The following is a 24601-nucleotide window of genomic DNA, read 5'->3' as shown; positions in this document are numbered from 1 at the left end:
GAACATTTCTCACGTCTTCGTACTGACGTTTAACCATCTGGCCAAATTGCTTGCTATTTCCCTATGTAGACCATCACGCAATGCTTCCGCATGAACCTTGGCATTAATATGGAACCGAGCGCTCCTTAACTAGGTGTAATATCAACATACCATTGTTTTTTTAGGGAAGCAAGCACAAATCTAAACAGCGCGTTGGCACGCGACATTGAGAAAAATGTTCAAAGAAATAGATGCAATGTCCTAGAAAAGTTCTTCAACATGCGCATTAAAAGTCGATCACCACGAAGTTCCTTTCGTATAAATGTACGACCCGCTCGTGCACATCGCATGTGCAACTGAATGAATCTAGCACGAAGTAGCAAACGGAAAGATTTTACCTAATTACTCTTAATAGTCAATAACAAATCCAGATTCGCTTCATCAGAAAGTTTATGAGAGTTTCCAGCCATACAATTGCATGCCTCATCGACTTTCATGCGCTCGTCCTGGCAAGTTCAGAGTGCTCCCGGGGACTTCATGGCCTCTTATATACGTTTACTTTTTCTCTGCGTAGCGTGATTTTAATTCGTACAGCTTTCCGCGGCAGCGCGCGCTCAGCTTTTTCCTTTTTCTCTTTTTTTTTTCATGCGCGCCAGTCTGAAACAGCGCCCTCATTACTCCTCTATGATTGAATTACGTCGACCTGTCCGAAATCTAGCTGTCCCATTTCCGGATAGCTTCGTTGCTTCCTCGTAGAAGCCCATTTGCTCACTTTCATAGTTGCTCGTTTTTCATTCTTTTTATTCTGCTAGATCTGTGGTAATCGCAATCACTGTTTACCGAGCCGCTCAGGCATGGCGCACGCGACCTTTCGATGACGAGACTGCAGCGATCTCCCCCCCTGCGACTGGCCCTCCTCGTCTCGCTGAACGTCTCACCAAACTTGATGCAGGCAAAATAAAGAGTACATCCGCTAAGTGAGGACGCTCCAGGTGTTCTGGACGCTTACAAACACGTCCACTTCTTGTGGAGCTCGTGTCCTGCAACGGTTGCAGGTGTCTTGCTTCTCCTCTGTCGGTTTGTACAACGTACCTTGGTTCTGATGTTGGCTGTGCTACCACGCCATGTGATGCAGCTCCAGCGAGGATGAGCTCCGCTGTGCCTGGTGGTAAGCGCTCTCGGCTCCGTACCTTGTGCCGGGTGTCATACGATCGTTTTGCACAAGCTCTGTAGGCTTCATTATTTTGTCTGAATTCGCTGTCGTCCCACTTCGGGGCTAGCAGCTTCGAGGTGGTTGGTACTGTGGTGTTTAGACGACGACCCATTAAAAGTTCTCCTGGTGAAAACCCTTCCACGCTGGGTGTGGCCCTGTAGGCAAGCAGCACTTCGTGTATGTTGGAAGACTTCCTCAAAAGCTGCTTTGCTGTCTGCCCAGCCCTCTCAGCCATACCGTTTCTCTGCGGGTAGTAAGAGCTTGAGGTTGTGTGTGAGGCTCCCCAGTAATGCACTAGTTCTTTGAACTCTATGGGAACTGCGGCCCGTTGTCTGTGCGTATTGTCCGTGGAACACCGTACCGTGCAAACATTGGCTCCAAGACTAGGACTATGTTTTTTGTAGCTGTCCTCGGCAGCTGTTCTAGCTCGAAAAATCGGGAGTAGTAGTCTACTACTACAACATACTCTTTCCCCTCCAGCGTGAAGAGATCCATGCCGACTGTGTCCCAAGGGTGTGCTGGCAATGGTGTTAGAAGCAGGGGTTCTGTTTCTGGCTTTCTGTGCTCTCTGCAAGTTGGACACTTTTCCACGTAGTCTTCAATGTGCTTGCCTATGCCTGGCCTTCATATGCATTCTCTTGCCCTCGCTCGGCACCTCGTTGTGCCAAAGTGGCCTACATGGAGTTTTTCCAGAACCTCTACTCTGATGTCTGGCGGGATGATTATTCTGTCGCCTTTGAATAGCAGACCATCAACGAGCGAAATCTCACTATAGCCACCTCGACATACATTTTCAGGTAGGAAATGCTTTTCAAAAGCAGAGCACGTCCTCCCCTTTTTCGCCTATGGCGTAGAGCAATGTGTTGATTTGCGTCGTCTTGTCCTGTCCTGTCCTGTCAGACCGGAGATGAGTCGGTAGCGTTCCCACCTGCGGTGCCATCGTGTCCAATTTTCGGGCTTGCTGAAATCGAGCTTTGTCGGTAGTTCCACGGCGAGCGGGTTGAACGTCATTCTCGGAGTGCGAGCCGTTCGCGCCGCGAGTGTCTGGCATGACGCTGCGGCCGCTTACGTTGGGCTCGCTGTCCTTCTGGGTGTTATGCTGCGTTGGTTATCCCGCCGCTGGCACCATATGGTAGACGTAGCTGGTATAACAAGAAAAACTGTTTATTTATACATCAGTATGGCCATGTATGGCGCTCCAAGCAGAGGCAAAACACCTGAACTTGCAGAGAGCCAGATGCTCCGCCGCCCAAAGTACAGTGGTACAGCCAGTACAGCACTGTACCCAAAGTATGGCCCAAAGAAGGAAGGCTGGCGCGCTTTTCAGACAACGAGCATTTGCGCTTTGCGAGCCCTAGGCACCCTAGGCTGTCTTTCATGCGTCGGTCTGCTGCATATGCGGGCCATCATCCCGGCAAATGCAAACTCGGTGATATGCGGATTCAGTTCGTGGATTATAGCCTTAAATTCAAGGGCGCAGCCCTCGGTGCAGTCCTACTGACTGCGGTGAGTCGTACATACATGCCCGCGAACTCTAAGTAAAGCATTTGTCGTCTTTCTGCCATCGCCTTCCTTGCAGCTTCTTTAACGAGTTTTTGCATGGCAGCGCAAGCATGCGTTAGCCTCAATTATTGACGCGGCGTAATCACGCGACAGTCTCCGGGCGAAGGCGTGAGAAGACGAGGAGACTGCGTAATGGCGTCCACGATCTCGTTTCATTGCGCTTGGAACAACTCCATACCAGGTCATCCTCCAGTATCTCTCGATCGGCCCTTCGTCCAATTTCGCTGACGCCAACAATCTGCAAGTTTTACGAAAACATTCTCGCCACTCGCTTATCGTGGTGGTTGGAATCCTATGATTGTTATCCAGGATCCCAAATTGGCTTCCGCCCGCAAATAGGAACGGAGGACGGTCTTGCTACTTTGGCTGCTGACATGCTTCACCACTCTCCGCACAGTCATCTTGTTAGAACTGTGATCGCTACAGATATAACAAAGGCATATGATAACATCCTTCACTCAGCCATTCTTGCCTCCCTACAAACTCTTGGTCTTCCTCACAGGTTTCTCCTCGCCATTCACGCCTTTCTAACAAATAAAACATTCAGTGTGCGTGTCCATGGAAAGCCCTTTGGTCACTTCCCCTCAAACACAGGAGTGCCCCAGGGCTCCGTTCTCGCCCCTACATTATTTAATGTGGCCTTCATTCCACTTGTTCGAGCCCTAGAGGCCATCCCTTCTATACGCGTGCTTGCGTATGCCGATGATATAACCTTATGGTGCTGTCACCCAGATACGTCTGTCCATCAGGCGGCCCTGCAGCATGCGCTGGATGTATTGACATTTCGCCTCCCTCCTTTCGGCCTAACTCTTTCGCATACAAAATTCTGTTTCATTCGAATTGGAAATAAAGCTGGCTTACAGAAAGCTCCCACTATAAATTTTATGATAGATATTACCCCAATTCCTCAGGTACAAACCGTTCGCATTCTTGGTCTTCTTCTTCATTCCTCTGGGACTGGCACCCCGTGGCTGACAGCCATCCGTAAACCGCTCACGCTACTTTAGGTCTCATTCGTCGCATAGCTATGCGCTCTGGCGGCGCGCGTGCTCACACGGCCCGCCAGCTTGTTCGCTCTGTCCTCCAGCCACGTATAATATATCAGGCACAGTTTCAACGTCTCACCCGCAGACAGTGGGACTCCCTTGAGGCCATCAATCGTGAGGCTATGCGTGCAATTACATATCTTCCCTGCCTAACACCCATACCAGTACTTCAGGAGTATGCCCAGCTAAATACGCTCACTGAACTCGTTGATCAGCGGATGGCAAACAGAGCTCGCAAACAGTCTTTACAACTACATCATTTAAAGACACTACCTCCATGGTCGTACTGCCAGCTCACGGACAATCGCCCCACTGCTTCCCCGTCGGTATCATCCGCACATCTGCCTGAAGGGTGCATATTATATATACCGATGCATCACGTACTGCAGAGCGAGGAGTTACTTCTGTGTATAGTCCCTCTCATCCGCATCTCAACACTCACGTGACATATACCGCGGATACGTGCACCCCTCTGACACTGGAACTTCAAGCAATTTACAATGCCATACATTCCCTTCCACCAGTTCCTACATTCAATGCAGTTCATCTTTACACAGACTCTCTCACTGCCCTTAAACAGCTTAAGGCCGTTCGATGCACATTCCAAATAACACAGTCCATACATTTTCTATGTTCAAAGTACCCATGTCCTATTCGCATACACTGGATTCGCGGCCATGCTCGCGATCCACATAACATACAAGCAGATGCTATGACGCATATAAACACATCAGACGATCCACCACCTTCCCCTCTTCCCCCAGATCCGTTCCTGTCCCACGTTTTCGATTTGCAAGTTCTGCGTCAGCGAACACGCGCTCTCATTCCTCCGTGTTCGCACCTTCTCCCCCGTAGTCTTACTCGGCAGGAGGAGGTGACAGTGCGCCGGATCCGGGCAGGGGCGGCTCTGACCCCATCTGTTCGACATCGATGGCGGGAAAAAGATCTACAAGTGACTGACAGGTGCCCTCACTGTGAGACTCCACCTAACGTCTGCGATGTGCGTCACTTGTTGTGGACGTGTCCATCAACGACTAATATTAGGCACCGGATAATCATGAAGGTGGGCCTGCGGTGGAATCGCGATAGTGATTATGAGAAATGGACAATGGACAATCGCTATACTGCCAACCTTCTCGAATACATAAGCACAACTGGACTTCACTCCTTCTTTTAACTTTCTATCTCCTGCATCCCATTCCCCTTTCTCAACTTATGCCTTGTGGCAAACTCTTCGAAAAAAAAAAAAAGAATACCTGCTGCTGTGCACCGATCGGTTACTCTTGTCTTTCGGATGCACTGGAGTATTGGGACATATGAGGAGATTAAAAGATAACGTAAAACTATTTCTGAGTTGCTTATATTTGTTTGGGCAGCATAAGGCATTTTTGCTTGCGCCAGCGTGAACGCGCTGGTTTATAATCAGGAGGTTTTATTGCCTTCTTCGCAGCTTCAACCGATGGAGCGGCTCGGCCCATAGAAAGTGTCGGGCTTCTTTCGGAAAACTGTTGGAAGGTAAGTGGCACTCATCTGTACAGACCATACGTGGTAGTGCTGCAATACATGAGTAATATCTGCGGACTACTAAAAGGGGGGTTGCGGGCCAGCTGAGAGATGGTTTAAACGTAAGTTGGCCCTGTGCGGAATGAGCCTCGAAGTGCAACAAGCCTACTGCACAGGATGAAATGGCTACAAAAGTATGGTCATATACATGACCGAATTCATGTGCTTATTTGCTCAGACCGCCCACTGTCAAGTACTCATTTCGGTGTATGCAGCAGTGAGGGTGACTTCATTACTCCTCAGCTAGCATAGGTTCATGCCTGTGACAATATCTGTCCTTTTACTGCCGAAATAACTGCATTGGTGGAACTCACTGAGCTTGTTTATATAGATTTAACACTTTGGATGCATGTTGCTACCGCAGAGTTCCCTAATATATATATCTTTTGCCTGCTCCAACATAAATAGTTTGCAGTGCTTGGCTTCAAGCTGCTGCCAAGGCCGTTGACTGCTTATTTGAAAACAGAGCAATAATTAATCTGAGCTGGCATGTTTTGTGGGAGAGTGAGGCACCATTGCGAGTACCTCGTAATCCTGCCAAAGAGCTTGGCGGTTGCTGCTATAAGCAGTCTCCATTGCAGTTCCATGCAAGCCGCAGCATATTGGGCACTTACTGCTCAAGTGATTTAACTTGGATTCTCTTTGTTGCTATTTCAGTGTTTTGTAAGTGTGCTAGATATTTGTATTTGTGCTAGCATTGACAGCCAGTCTCGTTACTACCTTTTTCCTTCTGCAGCAGGCACTCTCACTTGCTTTACTCGAACCAAATTCTATTGTGAGTGAGTTTGCTGAATTTATGCAAGTAATTGCAGTATTACTCTCATTTATTTACATTTGCAGAGGCAACAAATTCTTGGTGCCGACGAAAGAGTTCCCTCCGCCAGTTCGATTACACCGCCACCTCAGTAGTGCAGTGAGCTGCGACTGGTGTGACCCTCACTGCTTCCACAGGTTTAGAGCGTGCTCTATGTTAAGCTTAAAACACCTTGCTTGCAATGTATTTAATCTTGTTGTGTAATATTGTCACCCTTGCATTTGCTGATATGGTATTATTTGAAAATCATTCTGGGTGGTTTGGAACACATGATTTGCAGTGGGGGGAGGTGGGAAGCACAAATGTGTGACTGCAATGTTTTGCCAGTCTAGCTTCTAGCCTTGCAAATTAAAGTATCGGATTAATACCTGAACAGACCTGACATTTATTGGAGAGTTTGTCATATAGAAGAAAACTTGATCCCTTGTGGAGGTAACACAGATGTGGTTCTCCGAGAAAAAGTTATCCGTGTGTGATGGTGTCTAAAACATGGCATTGTCTTAGGTAACTTGACATGGAATCGGCCACTTCTTGTACTCTCTTGACAGCATCTATTGTACTATGTGCTAGGTGACATGCCTTCAGGGATAAGGGTAGATGGAGAATACCTCAGTAATCTGCAATTTGCTGATGACATTGCCCTGAAGCAGTCACAGCAGCAGCTGAAGCAGTCAGGATGACGGGCAGTAATGTGAGCAGGTTGTACATCATGCTGGTCATGGAGGAAGTAAAAAAGTATGAGCTGAAGGAGCAGCTGGCTTTCGTAAGGGCTGCCATGTTTTTTAATGTATCTGCCCTGCCGCTGTTGTGTGCTGGATTGTAGCCTACATCCACATCGGATAGGAGGCTGTGCAAACAAACTGCTCTTTACAGAAGGGACATAATTTGAACTGCCCATATCATACAATGCAGCAGCAGTGGTGAAAAGTGCTCCACAAGAAGTGACTTATTGTAGAATGGCTGCTTTATTGCGGTAGCGTAAGAGGCGTCACCCTTGAGAAAAATCACAACCATGCCTTTGGCAGGTGACATGGCCATGCACTGATTGGTTGTCTGGTTCTGCGATGTCATGAGGCCACATGATATGGCCGAACTGGCTGGAGCTCATATTGTGGAAAAGCGCAAAAGAGACACAGGATCGAGAAAAGAGAGGACGACGCTATCTGGAGCTGCTAACTCAGGCAGCTCCTTTGAGGTGAGAGGGTGAGGTGGAATAGAACCCTCCGAGACCCTTGGATCTAGTATCAGACATGCAACTCCACATTCATACAGCTCGGTTAAAACAGAGCTTTATACCCATTTTGGGTGGTCTTGGGCACAATGTGGTAGATTATGGTTGTATGCTGATGATTATGTGTGAGATAATACCGGCACAAATTAAAGGATTAGGGCTTATACCTTTCAGGACCACTTTAAGCCAATCGTTCATATATGAATGATGGTTCTCACACACTAGCAGACGTAAATTTTCGTGTTTGGAACATGTAGCCCTATTTAGGCAGATAGTATGACAAAAGTATTTATAGTAACTAGTTCACAGGAATGGAAAGGCACAGAATCTGTCACTTGTTTCTGTGGGCACCTGAACTATGCCGTAAGGGAAGGAAGGAGGGAGTCAAAGTGGAAAGACAGAAATGGGTGCCGTAGTGGAGGTATATGGAGTAATTTTGACCACCTAGGGATCTTTCATGCGCGCTGACATCACACAGCACACGGGTGCCACTTCGTTTGCATCGAAAGCAGCCGCCAGCGATCGGGTTCGGACATGGGTACTTCGGCACAGTAATCTAGCATCTTAACCACTGCACTACCGCAGTGAGGCAATTGTGACAACGATAGTTTCTGTTTGTGTGCAGCTAGTTTGTTTTTTTGTTTTTGTTCTTTCTGGCACAGTGTGACATTTAAAAAATTATTCGAAATAAAGAGGTCTTTGGCGCCATTCACACGATTCTGCTGCTTCTACTATAGTTTTCTTCTTATGAGAGCAGTAGCGAAGTCTCTTGAAGACAATTTTACTAGCTCTCAGTTCAGCTCAGATGATGAATCAGTCAAATGTCAGCCTCGAACTTCAGCTAGTGGCCAAGAAAAGCTTAGTTTCAATCTCTAATCACTCTTGGTCAGTTACACGTGCTCATTTTGTGTTCCCACTGTTCTGTTTCCATTCGCTGGGTTTCAACAGCAATGAAAGCTTGGTACTACTTGATATGGCTTCTCCAGAACTTGTGTGCGTCATGTACAGAAAGTGTGATCAGAAAGTGTGGAACTTCTTCAAGCAAATCGAGTGGAGTTTGAACACCGAGCTCCTATTGCAGATTTTCAAATTTGATGGTGAACTCTCCCACCTTCTGGAAAACATGTCACCAAATAATCCAGTCATAAATCCTGAAAGGTTTGGAAATGCCAATGCTATAAACTGTAAAATGAGTAGAGGAAGGCCGAGCTTAAAAATGGGTGTTTTCAGCAACTTAGCTATATTTCTGAGAGAACAGCACACCTTCAAAATGAACTTCAGAACGTGAATTATTACTTCCTTGGCAGTTGGGCTTCGCTGCATTTTGTTAGTGTGATTTGGAGAATAGGTACATGAGACTCTCAACAACTGCATATTTTTAGTATTCTGAATTATTTTTTTTGCTGTCTTATTTTGATATTCATGCCCCCTTTTCTTTCACTTTTTGGATTTTTTGTGCAAATTTCGGAGAAAAAGTTTTTTATGTTATGTATAAAGCCAAAACAAAAACATGGGCATTTATTTGAGCATCTAAATACCTGCATTTTAGTATTATCTAATAGCAAGATTGTGTAAATATTTCATTTAATAAACAAATTACATGGTGCTGAAGGAGTTGAGGCAAAAAAAAAGCTTCATTTCCAAGCTGTAGTTTAAGAAATGAGCATTTTTGTGCCTTTTGTATATCCTCAAGATTTTATTACAATTTCTTGTTTTTATATTCATGTTTGACAATACTTTGTGAATATTTTACCCAGTGCTGAGAATTTATCTTATGTATTATGCTTATAGGCAACCTGCAGTGGCCAGGCGGCGCTAGTGGAGCGCAGCGTTCAGCGCCGCCAACGGCGGCGCCGAGTAATCTGAGTAGGCTGGCGCGGTCGGGTTGCGTTCGCGTTGTACGGCTAGAAGCATCTCGGCTCTCATTTTCTGCAGTTTTAAGGCAATCGAATGTCTTGATAGCTACTTCCGAAAACCAATACTGACGAAAGGACACCGCCTGTTCGAGAATGCTCATGTTTAAAACGTGAACGGTGTCGACGTCACCGCGAAGTGCGCGCCGCTCGCGACGGAACACCCGCGCGCACAGCTTTGAATGTCGCGTGAGTAGACGGAATTTTTTTTTAACGAAATTTATTCTCTCAGGCCATTAGTCGGATATGTGATGATGAATTAAGAAATAATTAAATGAATGAAAAATGTTGTAAACGTAGCTTTTCATTCACCTATTGCGTTCACACCTCATACCTAAACATTGAAAGTGCAGAGAGAACCTGAGAAGAGATTGATCGCCGTTTCTTCTTTTTTTGTTCTTGCTGTTTGATTACAGCAGCATAATAATTTCCTCGCGGTTTTGCTTTAAAGTTTAATACCATGACGAACACTTTTGTTCGTGGTGCACCTTTCGACAGTGCCGCGGAAGTTACAGGAGGCATGGTGCGGTGCCCGCTACGGATGTCGTGGCGATTGCAAGCACTGTGCGGTTGTAGCGTGCGTCATCAACGAAAACTGTGCGTGCCGGGGGCGGGGAGTAGGGGGCCTCCTACACCGTTGGAAAAATAAAGCCCTTAACAGCAACAATAACTGGCATGCATTTTGTATCTCCGTACCTCAAGCTTGGGGAAAGCCGGCGGGAAATGCTGGCACTCAATGGCAAAGCTTTCGTAACGGAGGTCGTTAAGAGTTAGAATTTTTTACTGTTGTTACTAATGATGAAATATTCTATCGTCTGAGACAAGAGACTCTTGAGTAGCTTGAGCAGTCGGTGCAAGAAATATTTGGCGCGGAACAATAGAACGAAGTTCCATTCTCAGTGTACACAGTATCACGGGCCTCTACACTCCGCCACTTCAACTTTTTCAGCACCTTAAGAACTAATTTACAGATAAATATGCTTATTGAAATCTGTAATTGGAAGTTTTGAAGATATTTTGGCTTTGTGGTTCCGAATAGACACCGCATTAGAAATCCGGTTCACAGATCCACAAACATTTTTTTTTTATTTCGCCTCCGTTGAAATGCGGCTGGAATACGATGCTGCGGCTGCACGGCTTTGTTGATTTTCTGGACGTATGCCACTCGATCTTGCACAGCATATACCAGTACACGCCAAATTTTACAGCGCGTACTGAGTAGTGTGCCCCAACCAGCGTGCGACACTCCCCGTGTCAGAAGTTTATACCGTTTCCTCCGCTCACGGGCAATCGTCTTATTTTAGCTTCTTGGCGTCTGTACGCCAATGGCCCCATAACAAAACAAATTTCAGTTACATTACTCTCTCGCAGCCAATATCTCCTTCTCTCATCATTCTCCCCAGGTTCTCCCAGCAAGCTTCGTGATTGTGGTAGTCTTTCTCGCCGCCCTTGCGCTTATTTTTATTCTTGTTCACATCCGTAGTAGTCGAAGCATCACACGAGACCACTGAAGTCACTAAATGAGTAAATCACACTCACTGGAATAACAAAACGCGAACGCAGAAGGAACACAGCGGCCGCAACATATACGGCGTCTGCTTCTGCGCCGACTCAGTATTAGCTCCCGTCGGCCGCCAGGTGGCGCCACATGTCTCAGCAAACTCCATTGCAGGTTGCCTATATTATAATATTCACGTGTTTAGAGGGCATTTAAATAGCTGTATTCTAATTGGCTCATGTGCGTCATGTACAGAAAGTGTGATCAGAAATTGTCATCAAGAAACGTCCTTCATACTGGAACTTGCGTGAGAAGAGCTCTGGCAGGTGCGTGCTCTGTTGCCGCGTTGCAGAGAGGAGGAAAGGAGGCATCCTGGTTGTGCAAACCGCCGCGGAGAGGTGACAAAGAGGGTAATGGCAACCCCATGCATACTCGGGCCACTTATGCACTTATTCACAGGACCTCGGAGGATGGGCGTGTGGTATTCGATCTGTCATTTGATGTGCGCAACTATAAGGCTGCATTCCCTGCACGATACCTATTAGTCATGTATTCTAATTCTGGTGCCGGGTTGTGTTCGCCTTAGCGATCTTAAAACTCTTAAGCACTTCCTACATTTTTTTTTTTGTAGGTTGCAGCAAAGTTCTTTAAAGACGTCATTTATAAAATAGCAAGGTGCATGTATGCGATCAAGGATCCACAAGGGAAGCTGCAGACGGGAGCTGTTGACGCTGCCATGCTATACTCTTAAAGACAGATCTCAAGTGTCTCCTAGATTTTTATAACAAAACGAACATCCGCACAGTGTTTGCTGGAGATGCTTACAACCCTGCTGTCCTGTCCGAAGACAGGGGTACATGCATTACTGCCCGCCATATGCAAGGCCAGCCACAATTAAACATTCGTTACCAGAGTAACATGATTGCCTGGCTTTTTTGTGTGTTCACTTCCTTAGCATACTGTAGCATAGTCATAGTAGTGTGCACCTTTCCAATAAGTGGTCACGGGGTGTCACCATATTACCTGCTGGACTGCTTTGTGCATTTGGCGCTAGCACAGTGGAAGCAGAGCCGGTTTGCAGCAGTCCAGAGAGGAGGAGCGAACAATATGGTGGCACCGAGTAACACTTATTGGAAAGGTGTATATAGACTGCTTGTTCCTGCAAGATGCGAGTTAAACCGATCTCATACGAACAGTTTCGATCCTCATTGAACTGGATCTACATTCAACTCATTGTAGATCGAGGTTGTCACACGGCAACTGTCAAGTGCAGTCGAGCTCGAGCCTGCTTGACTCAAGGTTGCTTCCTCAATCACTCTCGAGATTTCAGGCACACTCAAAAGCGGTCATTGACACCCTCGTCATCAATGAGCTCTAAAACTTGAAAACGAATAAATGCAATAGAACTGCACATAATAACACATAAATGTATTAAAAGGCATGATAGAACATTGGTAGAACGGCTAATTTTATAATATTGACACCGTAGTCCACCACCAGTGGAAGCTAAGGTGGCGTTCTCTTCGACTGCGTCAGCGTGGAAACTGTGGAGCGGAAGAGAAACTGCACTGTAGCATTTGACCGCTGGGAAGATAGGTTAGGTGACCTGAGGCGCCAAAAGCGGAATGCTGCTGTGTACACTGAAATCGTGCAATCATTACCCCAATCTTAAATTTCCTTTTGAGACTCATTGCGACTGACAGCAGACGACGGACCACGTAGGAAATTTCTCAATGCTCGCTGAAAACGCCCGTGTAGCACCGGATGCTTCAATCCTTCTTGAAAGCCTGAATGCAGACTGAGTTCAATGAGGATCAGAAGTGTTTGTGTGACAGAGGGATTAGTGTAGCGCAGCTAAAGCTTTGTGTTAGCTGGTGTGCACAAGTTGGGTGGCCAAGCTGTGTTAACTGGTCTTACAATGCATATTTAGAAAACAAAACAGGGCACCCCAAACGGTTTATTCAACTTCTCAGATTATTTGGCATTACACACATTGTCTTGAAAGCAGTCCACAATATGGCCAGCACAACTTATGTCCTTGCTTATTTCAGATTGTTCATTTAAGAGAGCTAACATATTCAAGGGCTACTGACCAGGCTGACATTTTAACCAAGCCCGATAAGGCGTCGGACATGGTCTCTGCGAAATACTGCAGCGATGCACACACTGGAAAGCAACAAAATGCAAACCAAAACTCTCATGGTCCTTTTCAGACAGCCAAACCTCCTCATCCTTTGCGCTGGCCATCGAACTTTGTCGATGAGGCACCAACAGATACTGCATCCATTGGTGTCTCTCTGACTGATGGGCGAGGGGTGTCACTTGGTGTGATGTCACGCACTTTTTCGTCTTGCATTTCGTTTTCACTCATGCATACATTCCCACAAGAAAGAATGCTTTTAGTTTCTTGCCCTTGTCTATGCATGCTTCAGAGTGTTCTGTGCACTGTGCTATTCATACACCAACGGCTGGACTCAAGTGGCAGCGGCACGCGCTTTCATACAGCCTGCGCATTCGCTGCAGATATAATGGCAGCTCTTCTAGGCAAGCAGTGCTCTCTTCCTCGTGAAGGGTGTGCAGGATTTACCCAAACCTGGTCACTCGCTTCTGTGGCAGCGCCCGGTGTGCACCTCCGTTCACGCCTTCAAGCGTTCAAGTATTCAGTTTACGGAGTGCGCAAAATACTTAGAAAATTATGTAGTCTCAATTCTGTGTGCACAAAAGCGATGCAGTGTAGGCTCAAGCAACAGTATTTAGCACATTTGATCGTAGTAATACTTACTTTGTCTTATTTCTTACAGTGCGCAACATGTGCTAATTACCATCTGAATACAACAGTGATTTGGGTTATCAGTCTGCAGTAAGGCAAGTAGCAGCATACTATTGTAAGATCAGTCCCATTATGCTGCACAAAAGCTGATTTTTTTCTTCCTGCTGTAACTTTGTTTCCTTCATGATATGAGGGGAACTGTCAAAAATGCATTGACATGGCTACAGAAGCACAGAATTTATCACATGAGCATTTTTGGCCTCTCGGGCCTGTTCTGCCAGGCCTGTTACAATTAGTGGCCGAGCAAGAAGGAGTACCTGTTTTGCCGACATGCATTATTTCAAATGATATGCCAGTGTGACGGCATCTTTTCGCTTTTGGGCACATTTCTGTCTGCTTCTGCACATGTACCGAAATTTCGGGCGCCTTCACGTGTCTGCAAGTCAGGCTGGTCGTTGACCTGTTTTAAGTTGTTAGTGCAAATTAAAAAAAAAAAAAAAGGTAACCTGCTCTTATTGCACTTTTTGTGCACTTTGAACAGCGCATTCACTAACTGCTTTTCCTGTTCTGAGGCGTGCGCAACATCACCTCGAAATAACAGGAGACATTCATCACCATTCTCATATAAGGATAGTAGGAAAGCCTTCCGACCCTTGTCTTTGCCTGCCACCTATGTTGCTAAACTCTGCGGCTAGTTTGTAACGAAGCTAACTTCATCCATACGTATGTTTTCTGCCACACATTTGAACTTTATTTCCTCTGAACGACGTGCACACGCCTGCAAGTTTGAAAAACTTGAGGTGTTTCCTTTCATCAATTTCCGAGTGATGGAGAACTTGTTCTGGAGTTATCACCTCGAAAGTCCGGTTACATTCATGTTGCCAACAAGAATAGAAGAAAACAATTGGCAACGCAAAGAGTCACCCTAAAGATTGGAAATCAGGCATTGGAAGAGGTGGACGAGTTGAGAGTTCTTGGCCTAGAAATTCACAAATCCGGCAAAGGAACACAATGGCTTCATAAGGTGAAAAAAGTAGCTGCGACTTCCTTAAACTTGATAAAACGCATTTCGTCTAGGGGAGGAGGGGCTCGAGCGGACATGGCAAGACGTCTTGTACAATCAGTGTTACAGCCGAGGATACTATACCAGGCCCAATTCCAAAGACTCACGAGGCGGCAATGGGCAAATTGGAAACAATAAATAGAAACGCAATGCGCACTATCACGGCCTTACCAAAACTTAGCCCTATCCCTATTCTCCAAGAGTTTGCACAGATAAATACGTTGACAGAATTAATCGAACAACGAGAGGCAACAAGGGATATGAAGCGAAAGTATGTTACGCCCATAGCATCCTTGTACAACGAAGTGGCAGTTCAAACACCACCAATGGCAGACCCCCCTCCGTGGGAATTCACGACTATTACGACAAACAAGACCACTCGGCTTCGTCGCAAAGAAAAGCTGGCATCTCGACCTCTGGTTGATGCACTTCCAGGTACCTGCATTGCATATACAGACGCATCAATTATAGAAAATGGCGGTAGAACAGCAGCTACTAGTCCAACACACAGCGAACTAAAGGAACATAAAGAATATGTTTCAGAATACCCGGACCTGCTTATGATGGAACTCTATGCAATCCGTGATGCTATGGAGGCCATAAATAAAATAGATTCCATAACAGAAGCCCACATCTATACAGACTCCTTAGCCGCCATAAAACAACTGAAGAAAGTCACGAAGACGCTATGTGTTACCCAGGAAATCCACGCACTCAATAAGAAAACAAAGATAAGCATCCAGATACATTGGACACAAGACAATGCTGAGAACGCTGAGCAGAGAAAAGTTGACCACCTCACACACGAAGTTCCAAACACTAATGCGCCCCCCACCAGGCTCCCTTTCGATGCCCGCTCCGCTGTTCCCATCTTAGCATCCACTTTAAGGAAAAGTACACGTGCCCTCATTCCCCCGTGTACATTCCCACTCCCTCGTAACTTAACGAGATTGCAGGAGGTTTCCCTTAGAAGGATAAGAGCTGGGGCGGCCCTTACCCCGTCGGTAAAATGCCGATGGGAATCGCAAGCAGACATCGGACCAACCACATGCCCGAAGTGTTCCACACCAGCTGCAGAGGTGGATGTTCGCCACCTGCTATGGACTTGTGCAGGTACAAGGGCATCAAGGACACAGATTCTGCGTGAAGTGGGACTAACCACAACAAGGGAAGAGGACTTTTCTAAATGGCTCACCGACAACGCTAAGAGCGGGAGCCTGCTCCGGTTCCTCACGGAAAACCATTTACATGAGTTTATATAATATGCCTTATGGCAAGCTTGCATACAAAAAAAAAAAAAAAAAAAAAGAACTCTGTTCCAATAATTTAGCTATATTTTATGCGAGTTTTTCCCTGGTTTTGGCTCTTCGGCAAGATGCTGATACACAGCCAGAGCCTGTAAGGATGGCTCACGGCCGGCACACCTATCATTTATGACTCTCAGTACAGCGGCAAAAATCACTGCAGGTCGCTCTGAACGCTCAAGTTTATGACATCTCGTTGGCAAGAATCACAACCGGGTGAAAGTGCAGGCTTGCAGCCGCAGGCTTGGCCAGCCTCCACTTTCTTTTTTCCAGCTTGTTGCGCACCAAATGACGGCATCACTGAGTAGACGCGTCAATGCCACACAGTGCCACGATTTCGCAGCTGTAGAAGACAGGAAGCATCCTCCATGCGTAGGTCATAAAGAGCGCACCGTCGCCACTCGAATCCAGCCATGGTACACCATGCATAACCATGAGTACAGAAAACACAGAACATCCATACATGCACAGGCCTGGTTTCCTAAGAAAGGCCAGAGGCCCCGCACCTATGCTTCAGCCACCCATTGAGGTCAGCCTCTCCCCCTCCTCCTTCTTATTGGCATTGTAGCTGGATGAGCCAAAGCTCACTTCTCAACCTTCAAACAAAGGTCACTGGTGGTGCTTGGGTAGCAGAAAGCAAGAAAAAAAAAAAATCTGCGGCGGTAGCGTTTTGATGGAAGGCAAAAAGCAAGGCACCCGTGTTTGTGCGATGTCAGTGCACCTTAAAGAAAGAACTCCAGGTGGTCGGAATTGTCGGGGCCCTTCACTATGGCGTCTCTCATACCTGAGTCGCTTTTGGACGTTAAACCCCACAAACCAACCAGCAAGAAAAAAAAGAATGCCTGTAAAAGTCGGGGCCATAATGACTGCATTTGATGTGTTCTTGTAGCTGTTTTTACCCGGCATAGGGCAGTGTTTTCATTTTGTTGACCGAACCAACATGGCGGGCATAGTTTCTCAAAGCACTAAGAGATGGCGCTCCGCATTTCCCGTATTTAGGGAGCCTACATGTACCAGCCCTACGCGTATTGTCTCTTGTGGAGGCTAGTCAACCAGGGAGGAGGGAGAGACTCTTTGGTGACGGAAGGGAAGGAGAGAAACATACCAGTTTTGATGGCTGTAGCTCTGTTATTAACGAGTCTGCTGCAAAAGTATTTTTGGCCATCGCGCATTCTGAAGGCGCTGCCTCATAGACAGCAGGTTTGAACACATTTTCGAATTTAGGGTGGTTCATAAACAAGTTCAGTTTATGGAATCTTACCTGAAAATGAAAGGAATCATTGAAGCAGGAGAAATGATAGCACCTTTAAATAGAAACAAAAGGTGGATGGGTTTTAAGATGCTTTGCAGCTGTTTTCCACTTGCCCAAAGGCAGTGCAGAGTTGTGGCCGGTGTGCAATGAGCAGTTGGGCGCATGGTTTTGCTGATGGCATGGCAGCTGCATGCTGGTTGGTGACATTTTATACACAAGGTCTTGCAGACTTTGTGTCTAGTTGGAAAAAAAGAGGATTGTAGCAAGTGAGAATTTATGCTGAAATAATTTTGTGAGTAGCTTCAAAGAGCAGCCTTTTTTGAAAAATGGCTGCTTTCCATGAAAACATGGCATTAGATTTTTACTTTTCTAGATGGGGTTTTAAATTTTGTTTTGGTGGTTTCTTGCAATCTTTTGCTTGTTCTTCACGACAGATGTATTTACTTCATAGCTTGCAATAAAATGCTTCCATTGCGAATAAGCATTCCTTGTGTGTTGTGCTCTTTGGTCTCATTATTTTGAACTGTAGTAGCCATGACAATCGAAAAACATTTGAGAGAACAGCATTGCATCATGTCTACATTATATTCCTGTAGAAAAAGAGAACGGGCATTGCAGTTGATGTCGATGAGACTGAAATCGACATTTGTTTCAGCTAAACTGTTTCCTCGATTTCGAATCTGGTTTGGGCTATTGCATGTCTAAGGCCCCAGCCAAATATTGCCCACTGCCTCAATAACAGCACATGCTCAAGGACCTAAAGAAGCTACAAGATGAAAGTTTATTTTTCAACTCTTTGTGATGAGAGCAATACTTTACAACAGGTAGAGGTATTCATGGCACACCGGGATCGGGAATGCCAAAACCTAATGCGGTCTATGAAAGACCGCAAGCATGGGAAAGAGCTAATTAATTTTGACTGCTTCGTGTCCTTTAATATGCACTGACATTGTATAGCCCACAGGTGTCTTTACATCTTGCCTCTGCCAAAATGTAGCCATGTATTTAATCTTAAAACCTTAGGATTAGCAGTCGAAAGCATAGCCACAAAGTCACTGCTGCACATAGGTAGGAAGGTTTCGGACGTAGGAAGGGAGTAATGTTTTTGAGCCAGGTAGTCACTCTGAATCTGAACCATGAGAAACATTTCCCCAAGAGCAAGAAGAGGTGAAACTAAATTTGGAAGGTGCTGTACATATAATGTAATAAAAGGCAGCTTGCTATCATGTAATCAATCATCTGAAAGGCTGAAAAGTGGATTTTAAAGCATAAGTTTAAAATACCTAAGCAAAGGACAGTGTAGCAGGTTATAGAAAGTAAAATAATTTGGAAAACCTTCACAAACACAGATGTGGATTAAAGTACAGTTTCAAGGTGATCATAACAAGGAAGTAGTAATAAGCTATTATTGAAATGAGCAGGCCCTATTTGCCCTAGGCAGGTGGCGTCCTTGGTCCAAAACTCTGAGGGCATAAGCAGGTCCTCATGTGATGGTTTGTTTGGGCGGTACTTCTATGCTGCCGCAACACCATACCATAGGACACAGAGTGCTGGGCATCTTGCAGTAGAGTACCTGCAGTTGAGATTGCAGCACATAGTGCACATCTTTGAGTATGAAGATGCAGAAAACTGAAAAGAAGCATTAGAGTGGGACATGTAATCCAGGAAATAGGGCTTTTCAGCTAATCGATTAGATTTCGAGGGAGTGAAACAAGCAAGGGATACCAGACACTGGGATAAAGAGATAATGTCAGCAAATGAGCCAAGGTTGGCGGCTGCAGCTAACTCATGAAGCAGCGATGATTGCAGACCATTAATTCCCTTCAGCATACCTAGTGCAGGCAGTGATGATGATGAATCAAAACTCTGTTGCCAATTTATGAAATAACTATAGATATGTAACTGCACTGTGGGAAGCCCACTTAGCCACTTGATTTTCTTCCAAGTTTTTGTTATGAATGGACAGAGTGAAAATGCGCAAAGGAAATAAATGCCAGACTAGGAATAAGTGTAGTCAGAGTCCTTCATTGAATGGCTGTAGTGTCGCATTGCTGAACTGTGGTTTAAAAGCTACTTTTGGCAAGGTAAATGAGTCGTACAGCCTCTGAGAGACTTGCAGGGAGAGCTGAACTAAGAGAACTCGAGAGAACTGCAGAGACTTGTGCGAGCACCTTACAACCAGCCGGTTCAAATGGCGCGCCGTTGCAACGGTTGAGTGACAGCTAAAAGCCCCTCTATCTGGAAAGTAGCGAAACTCTCCTCCCTTCGGCTGCTTTCCTCCTCAATTCTCCTCTGATTTCACTCTCCCACCGGCGGGAGCGCTGCGCACGGCACGCTGAACCTGCCTGGGCTCGAGGGGCGCCGCGGAAGGGTCAATGATAGTGAATGGCGGGGGCTTTTTGTGCTGCCTTTTAAAGCGTTCTTTTAAATCTGCTTTGCACAGGTAACTACTAATCGATTTGAAAATGTTATGTTTGGTTTTAGCGGCACATATTGTTCGCAATAACAAAGAAGGAAGGAGAAGACACGCTCAAAACGGCAAGAAATGTTTGCACTCAGCATCGCACTCGGGTATTCTGAAGCATCAAGAACGAGAAATAAACTGAGCAGGCAATGATGGTGTCATCTGTGTTGGGTGACAGATAGATGACCCTGAATGAGAGCCAATGGCCCCTTCAGAAATCTTCTGCATCTTTGCGCGTGAACGGCAAACTGGCGAATTCTAACATCGATCGCTTCTGGCTAACCTATAAGCAAAAGCGTCGATTGTTGTATGCTTCCATTTTCAAATCACATCTTTGAGAAAACGAAGCAGTGTTCCTACAGCTGCTAATCAGAGGCAGTGTAGGTGAAAAAAGTGGCTTCTATTTCTTCGCAAAATCAATTGATCAGCAAAGTGACTCATGCAAAATAGGGTCTTATTTTATTGGCACAATACTGGTTTGCTTTAAAGGTCGTAAGATGTGGCGCATACAAAATACACAGTTCCAAATACAGAAGGAATGTAGCGATAAACACTGTTGCACATTGGAACCAAGTAGCATCTTTGATTTTACTGACACAGCACTGGTCGCTTTACAAGGGTCCTATGGCGCAGGCACATTAATTGAAAACACACATTTTCAAATAAAAATAAATGCACAGAAAAACACTGTTAGACAATTGGAAGATGCTGAGAAACCTTAACGCAATGAAAATATATGAAAACGAAGTGCAAGCAAATAATTTTCGTAGAAACATTTTTCACACACGTTACAATCCAATTTTAATTTCGATGATTACAAGTTTCAGATATGCACGAGAATATCTTTAAAAAATGCAAGCAGTTACCAGAAATTTTGAACAATTTACAGATTCATTCAGGCGACAGGCAAAATATTAACTGTATGCAGATTTTCAAACCACAACTTCCACAAATTTTTCAAATTTTTCAAATTAATAAAACATGAAATTACGAATGCATACTGTCACCGAATCTGAGCTGCAGCGACCCGCATGCCTACGCTTTTGCTACCGCATTTACCACTAGTCACAGGAGATATTTTAGAGGCTTCATCTCGGACAAAAATCTGGATCCGTACTTTCACGAAAATACTCACAATCTCTTTTACAACATCGTGGCAGGCTGGGAAGCAAGATACCAATGAAATGCTATCTTTTATCCGGGCCTGCAGTTGTGCAGTGCTGATTGAATTTTTGAGGAGACCGTCTCTGTTACTGCGGAAAAAGTTCTCAGCAATGTTTACAGTTTCGATTACAGCTGGCGATGGGTTCGTCAGTGACATGTGAGACTGTGAAAAGTTCTTCAACTCAATTAACCTTCCCGGTGCCGTGTTGGTAATCAGCGAAGCACGGCAGTCGTTCTGTTCTACTATTCTATGTTCTGTTTCTGTTCTACTTGAACACTGAAACGCGCAGCAGCACGGCATCGCGTGCACGAACCTGCACGCGCGCAAGCCATAGGAACGGTACGACGAGGCAGTTTAATGGCGGCAGCGAGAAAATAAAAAACAAGCAAAACAAGATTTTGCGCGCGCTGATGACGTAAGGTGACGTGTTTATCACGTCACGGGCCCGGCAGCCAACGACAAACCAGAAAACCCGCCCTCACTCTTTCTTTGGAGAGGGGAGCGTAGAGGAGCGAGGAGGAAAGCGCCGGGAGAGGGAAACGGCGGCAAAGATCTTACAATTTCGCTACTTTCCAGAGATAGAGGGGCTTAGGGTGCCTTGATGCGAGAGCGGGCGCGCATCGAGGCACCCTAGAGGGGCTTTAGTGACAGTGTTCCTGTATATGCTCCCGCAGAGAGCATATACAGGAACACTAGTGACAGCGCCATGACAGCGCTGCAGGTGGCGAAAACGTCCAATACCAACAAAAATTAATTCAGTAAAAGGAAACCTTAAGATAATTAAAATTCGCACTTGTAGTTTATGCGTCACCACCTCCTTTGTTTAACTGAAACTGTATAGTTTCATTTGCAACAATTTTAGATACGATTGTGAGTGCGTCATTATCATCATCATCGCCCCCTCCGCTAAATTATGCCATGGGTTGAAGCGCGTTACATGAAACGTTTTAAAAAAATGTTTGACGCGTTATTGACTCTGGTTATTCTCCTTCCAGTGCTTTGCGGAGCCTGTGTTGCGCTTTATCTATTTGTTGCTAATGCTAACGAACCATAAAATGGATGGCTGTGTTCTGTGTTTATACTATAGAGGCTATATTTATACAGCACAGGCGACGCACTTCGCACGGTGAGCATCACATTGGTAAGTCGAATAGAAAGCCAGCTGATTGCTTTTTGGAAGGAAATGAGTTTATATTGATTTGTGGAACAGGCGTTGGTGGAACGTTTACGTACTCGAGTGCCATGCTGGTAAGCACGGTGCCTACGCTAGAACCGCGATTCTTCCGCGAATCGCTGTGTGAAATTAACTGGGAACGATTTGTTTCGGGACGTTGAACTGTGTATAACTTGCCCAACATTGCAGCAAGGTTACTTTCTTGCTGCACTTGAGGTTGTCTGAGCGAACTTCTGAGCTTGCCTGCGCAGAACTAAATAAAGCGCTCCGTTGAAAGTATTTAGGCATTGTGACTACAGAGACATCGAAGGCTTACGTTTGTGTCAGAAGTGCTTTGAATTAATTTTTAGCGTGAATGTGAGGCATGTAGCTTTCCCTAGCAGTCGTAAGATCATCGAGGCAAACGTCAGTTTTGCACTTGCATCGGACGCGCCTTTTCAGCACATGCTGCATGTATGCTGTTACTTTTATGCATGAAAACTGTGGTAATAGTTTGCAGACTGCAAACTATAACTGAATATAGAACTGTTTCGTGTTGACCGCTTCTTGACGTGTGTAATGTTGATTTACTAGAAATTAAGCTTCGCTTTTTTTTGGCAAATGATAAGGGCCTGACACGCTGTCCGTCAGTCCCGAGACGAGTGGTACGCTGTCCAGCAAAGTAAATGTACTTCATTACCGAACGGGGTCACGTACTCATTAGCTATGATTTTTATTTTTATAACTGTAGTGCACAACGTAGATGTAATGTGGGATCGCTTGGTTCTTTCCTAGTGTATTCTTGTAAAACAAATAAACTGGTCAGAACAGCATAGAGATGTGGCTTTAGGGAATGCATCGAAACAGGCTTGCCAAATGGCTTGCCTCTGTTCTCATTCTTGCGCTTATCCAAAGGCAGTACATTTCATTTATCAACTTAATTTTTTTGTAAATTCAGTGTTTGACTTTACAGTAGTTGTCTGCATGTTAGGTGATCTGCCTAAGTATAGATGACTTGCAGCACTGTCACATTGTTGGTGGACCAGAGCCATGGACGAACCCTGTTTGCCTGCCTAGCCTGCTACTAGCTACCTGCCCCATGGAAGATACCTATACCTGATTTACTATCATGGAGTATGTGTGACAGCCACCTGATAGCTCGCAGCTGCAGCCATGTTGTTTTTATGTTCTACACCTGTGCACTGCAGTGTAACGCTCTATCACGCATTTTAAAAAGGACAGTATTTAATGGCTACATTCTCAAGTACAATAATCTGTCACGGTTCCATCCACCAAGGCTGCACGACATTCATAGGTGCCCTAGTGAGGCTCAGACGAGTTTTGAAAATTCTTGTGCAGTATTGTTGAATTATTACTTACAAAATATTGTCCAGTGAACCAGTTATAACTGTGAATGTATTTATTTTTTCTAAATTACTACCCACGCAATGTTATTACGGCATTGCGAATGCACAAGATTGTTAGTCTGCTAGAGTTTCCAGTTTGTACAACCCATAGCCATTTAAACAAGAATTGCAATGGTGGCGCTGAATGGCAGCACTTATCTGCGAGATGGCTGATGCATTGTGAGGGCACCAGACATTCCCCTCATCATCTGCGGCGACTGTCATCGAAACTACGAAATCACAGTGGTTGCCAGTGTTCACATGCGAACCGCTCAGGGTCGCAGTCAACAATTTCAAGCCACTACAAAAAGTGTGAATTGCATTGATTACATCTTTGCATGACAGCCGATGTAACCAGCATGAACTATGTCTTACTATAAGGTACCATGTGCCGTTACTTGCTGTACTGTACGACAGCACAGAGCACGTGTGATTAATGGGGTAAATAAAATAAATAAACTCTGTCTCCACTGGGAATCAAACCTCCATCCCTTGTATTCCTCACATACTGTGCTTTGTTTATGGCAACAGAACATGAGTCAGCACAGATGCATTCTTGCAGTGGAATTATCTAGGCATAGCACTGCTAATTTTTGTTCTAATGTGGCACCTTTTATGGAGTTCACCGATTTTTTTTTTTTTGCATTGTTCATATAATAAACACATAAAACCCTGCAGCACTATGAAAATTTACCCGGAGCATTCAACTCGTGCTACAGTATGTGCAGTAAAGCTACCTTTGTCTTTGTGTGCAAAATGAAAATTTTTACGAAAGATTTACATTTTGCATGTTGATTTGATCAGAATATATTGGTTTTGAACATGATTGGAAGAGGTTTTTCAATACCTGAGCTGTTTCATGTGCATGGTTGTTAACTACCATGCTGAACTTTGTAGTCAAGTACAATATGTGCATAGTGCCTATATGCATACAATATATGCATAGAGGCAGGTAGAGTGATTGTTTAAGTGTACTGTAATTATCAGACTGTGCTAGTATCGTTACAGCTATGATATAAAAATTCGCATCAGGTTTGTAGAACTTGTATTGTGAACAGTGGTTATATGGTGTCTGTGTATTTTATTTTAGCGTAGCCGTGATATTGGTGCAAGTTCTGTCAAGTTTGGTTTTGTTTTGATTTTAACAACTTTGTTTATTGCCACTTGTGGACAGCCTTAATCACACAGCGCTATTCAGGTTCTA

General features: G+C 45.1%; 1 protein-coding gene across 1 annotated transcript in view; it reads right to left on the bottom strand.

Annotated features, from left to right (window-relative positions):
• LOC146170959 (uncharacterized) overlaps positions 1-2132 on the bottom strand; it is a 34700-nt gene extending 32568 nt beyond the window's left edge. Inside the window, exon 1 of the mRNA XM_084586617.1 lies at positions 2121-2132. Within this exon, the coding sequence (XP_084442743.1) occupies positions 2121-2132 (12 nt within the window). The remainder of the gene's footprint in view (positions 1-2120) is intronic.
• Between the last annotated feature and the right edge of the window lie 22469 nt (positions 2133-24601).

Source organism: Amblyomma maculatum, unplaced genomic scaffold (assembly GCF_055883805.1).
Source record: "Amblyomma maculatum isolate TAMU_Amacu unplaced genomic scaffold, ASM5588380v1 scaffold_24, whole genome shotgun sequence".
NCBI classification, from domain to species: domain Eukaryota; kingdom Metazoa; phylum Arthropoda; class Arachnida; order Ixodida; family Ixodidae; genus Amblyomma; species Amblyomma maculatum.
This window is presented reverse-complemented; position numbering and strand designations above follow the sequence as displayed.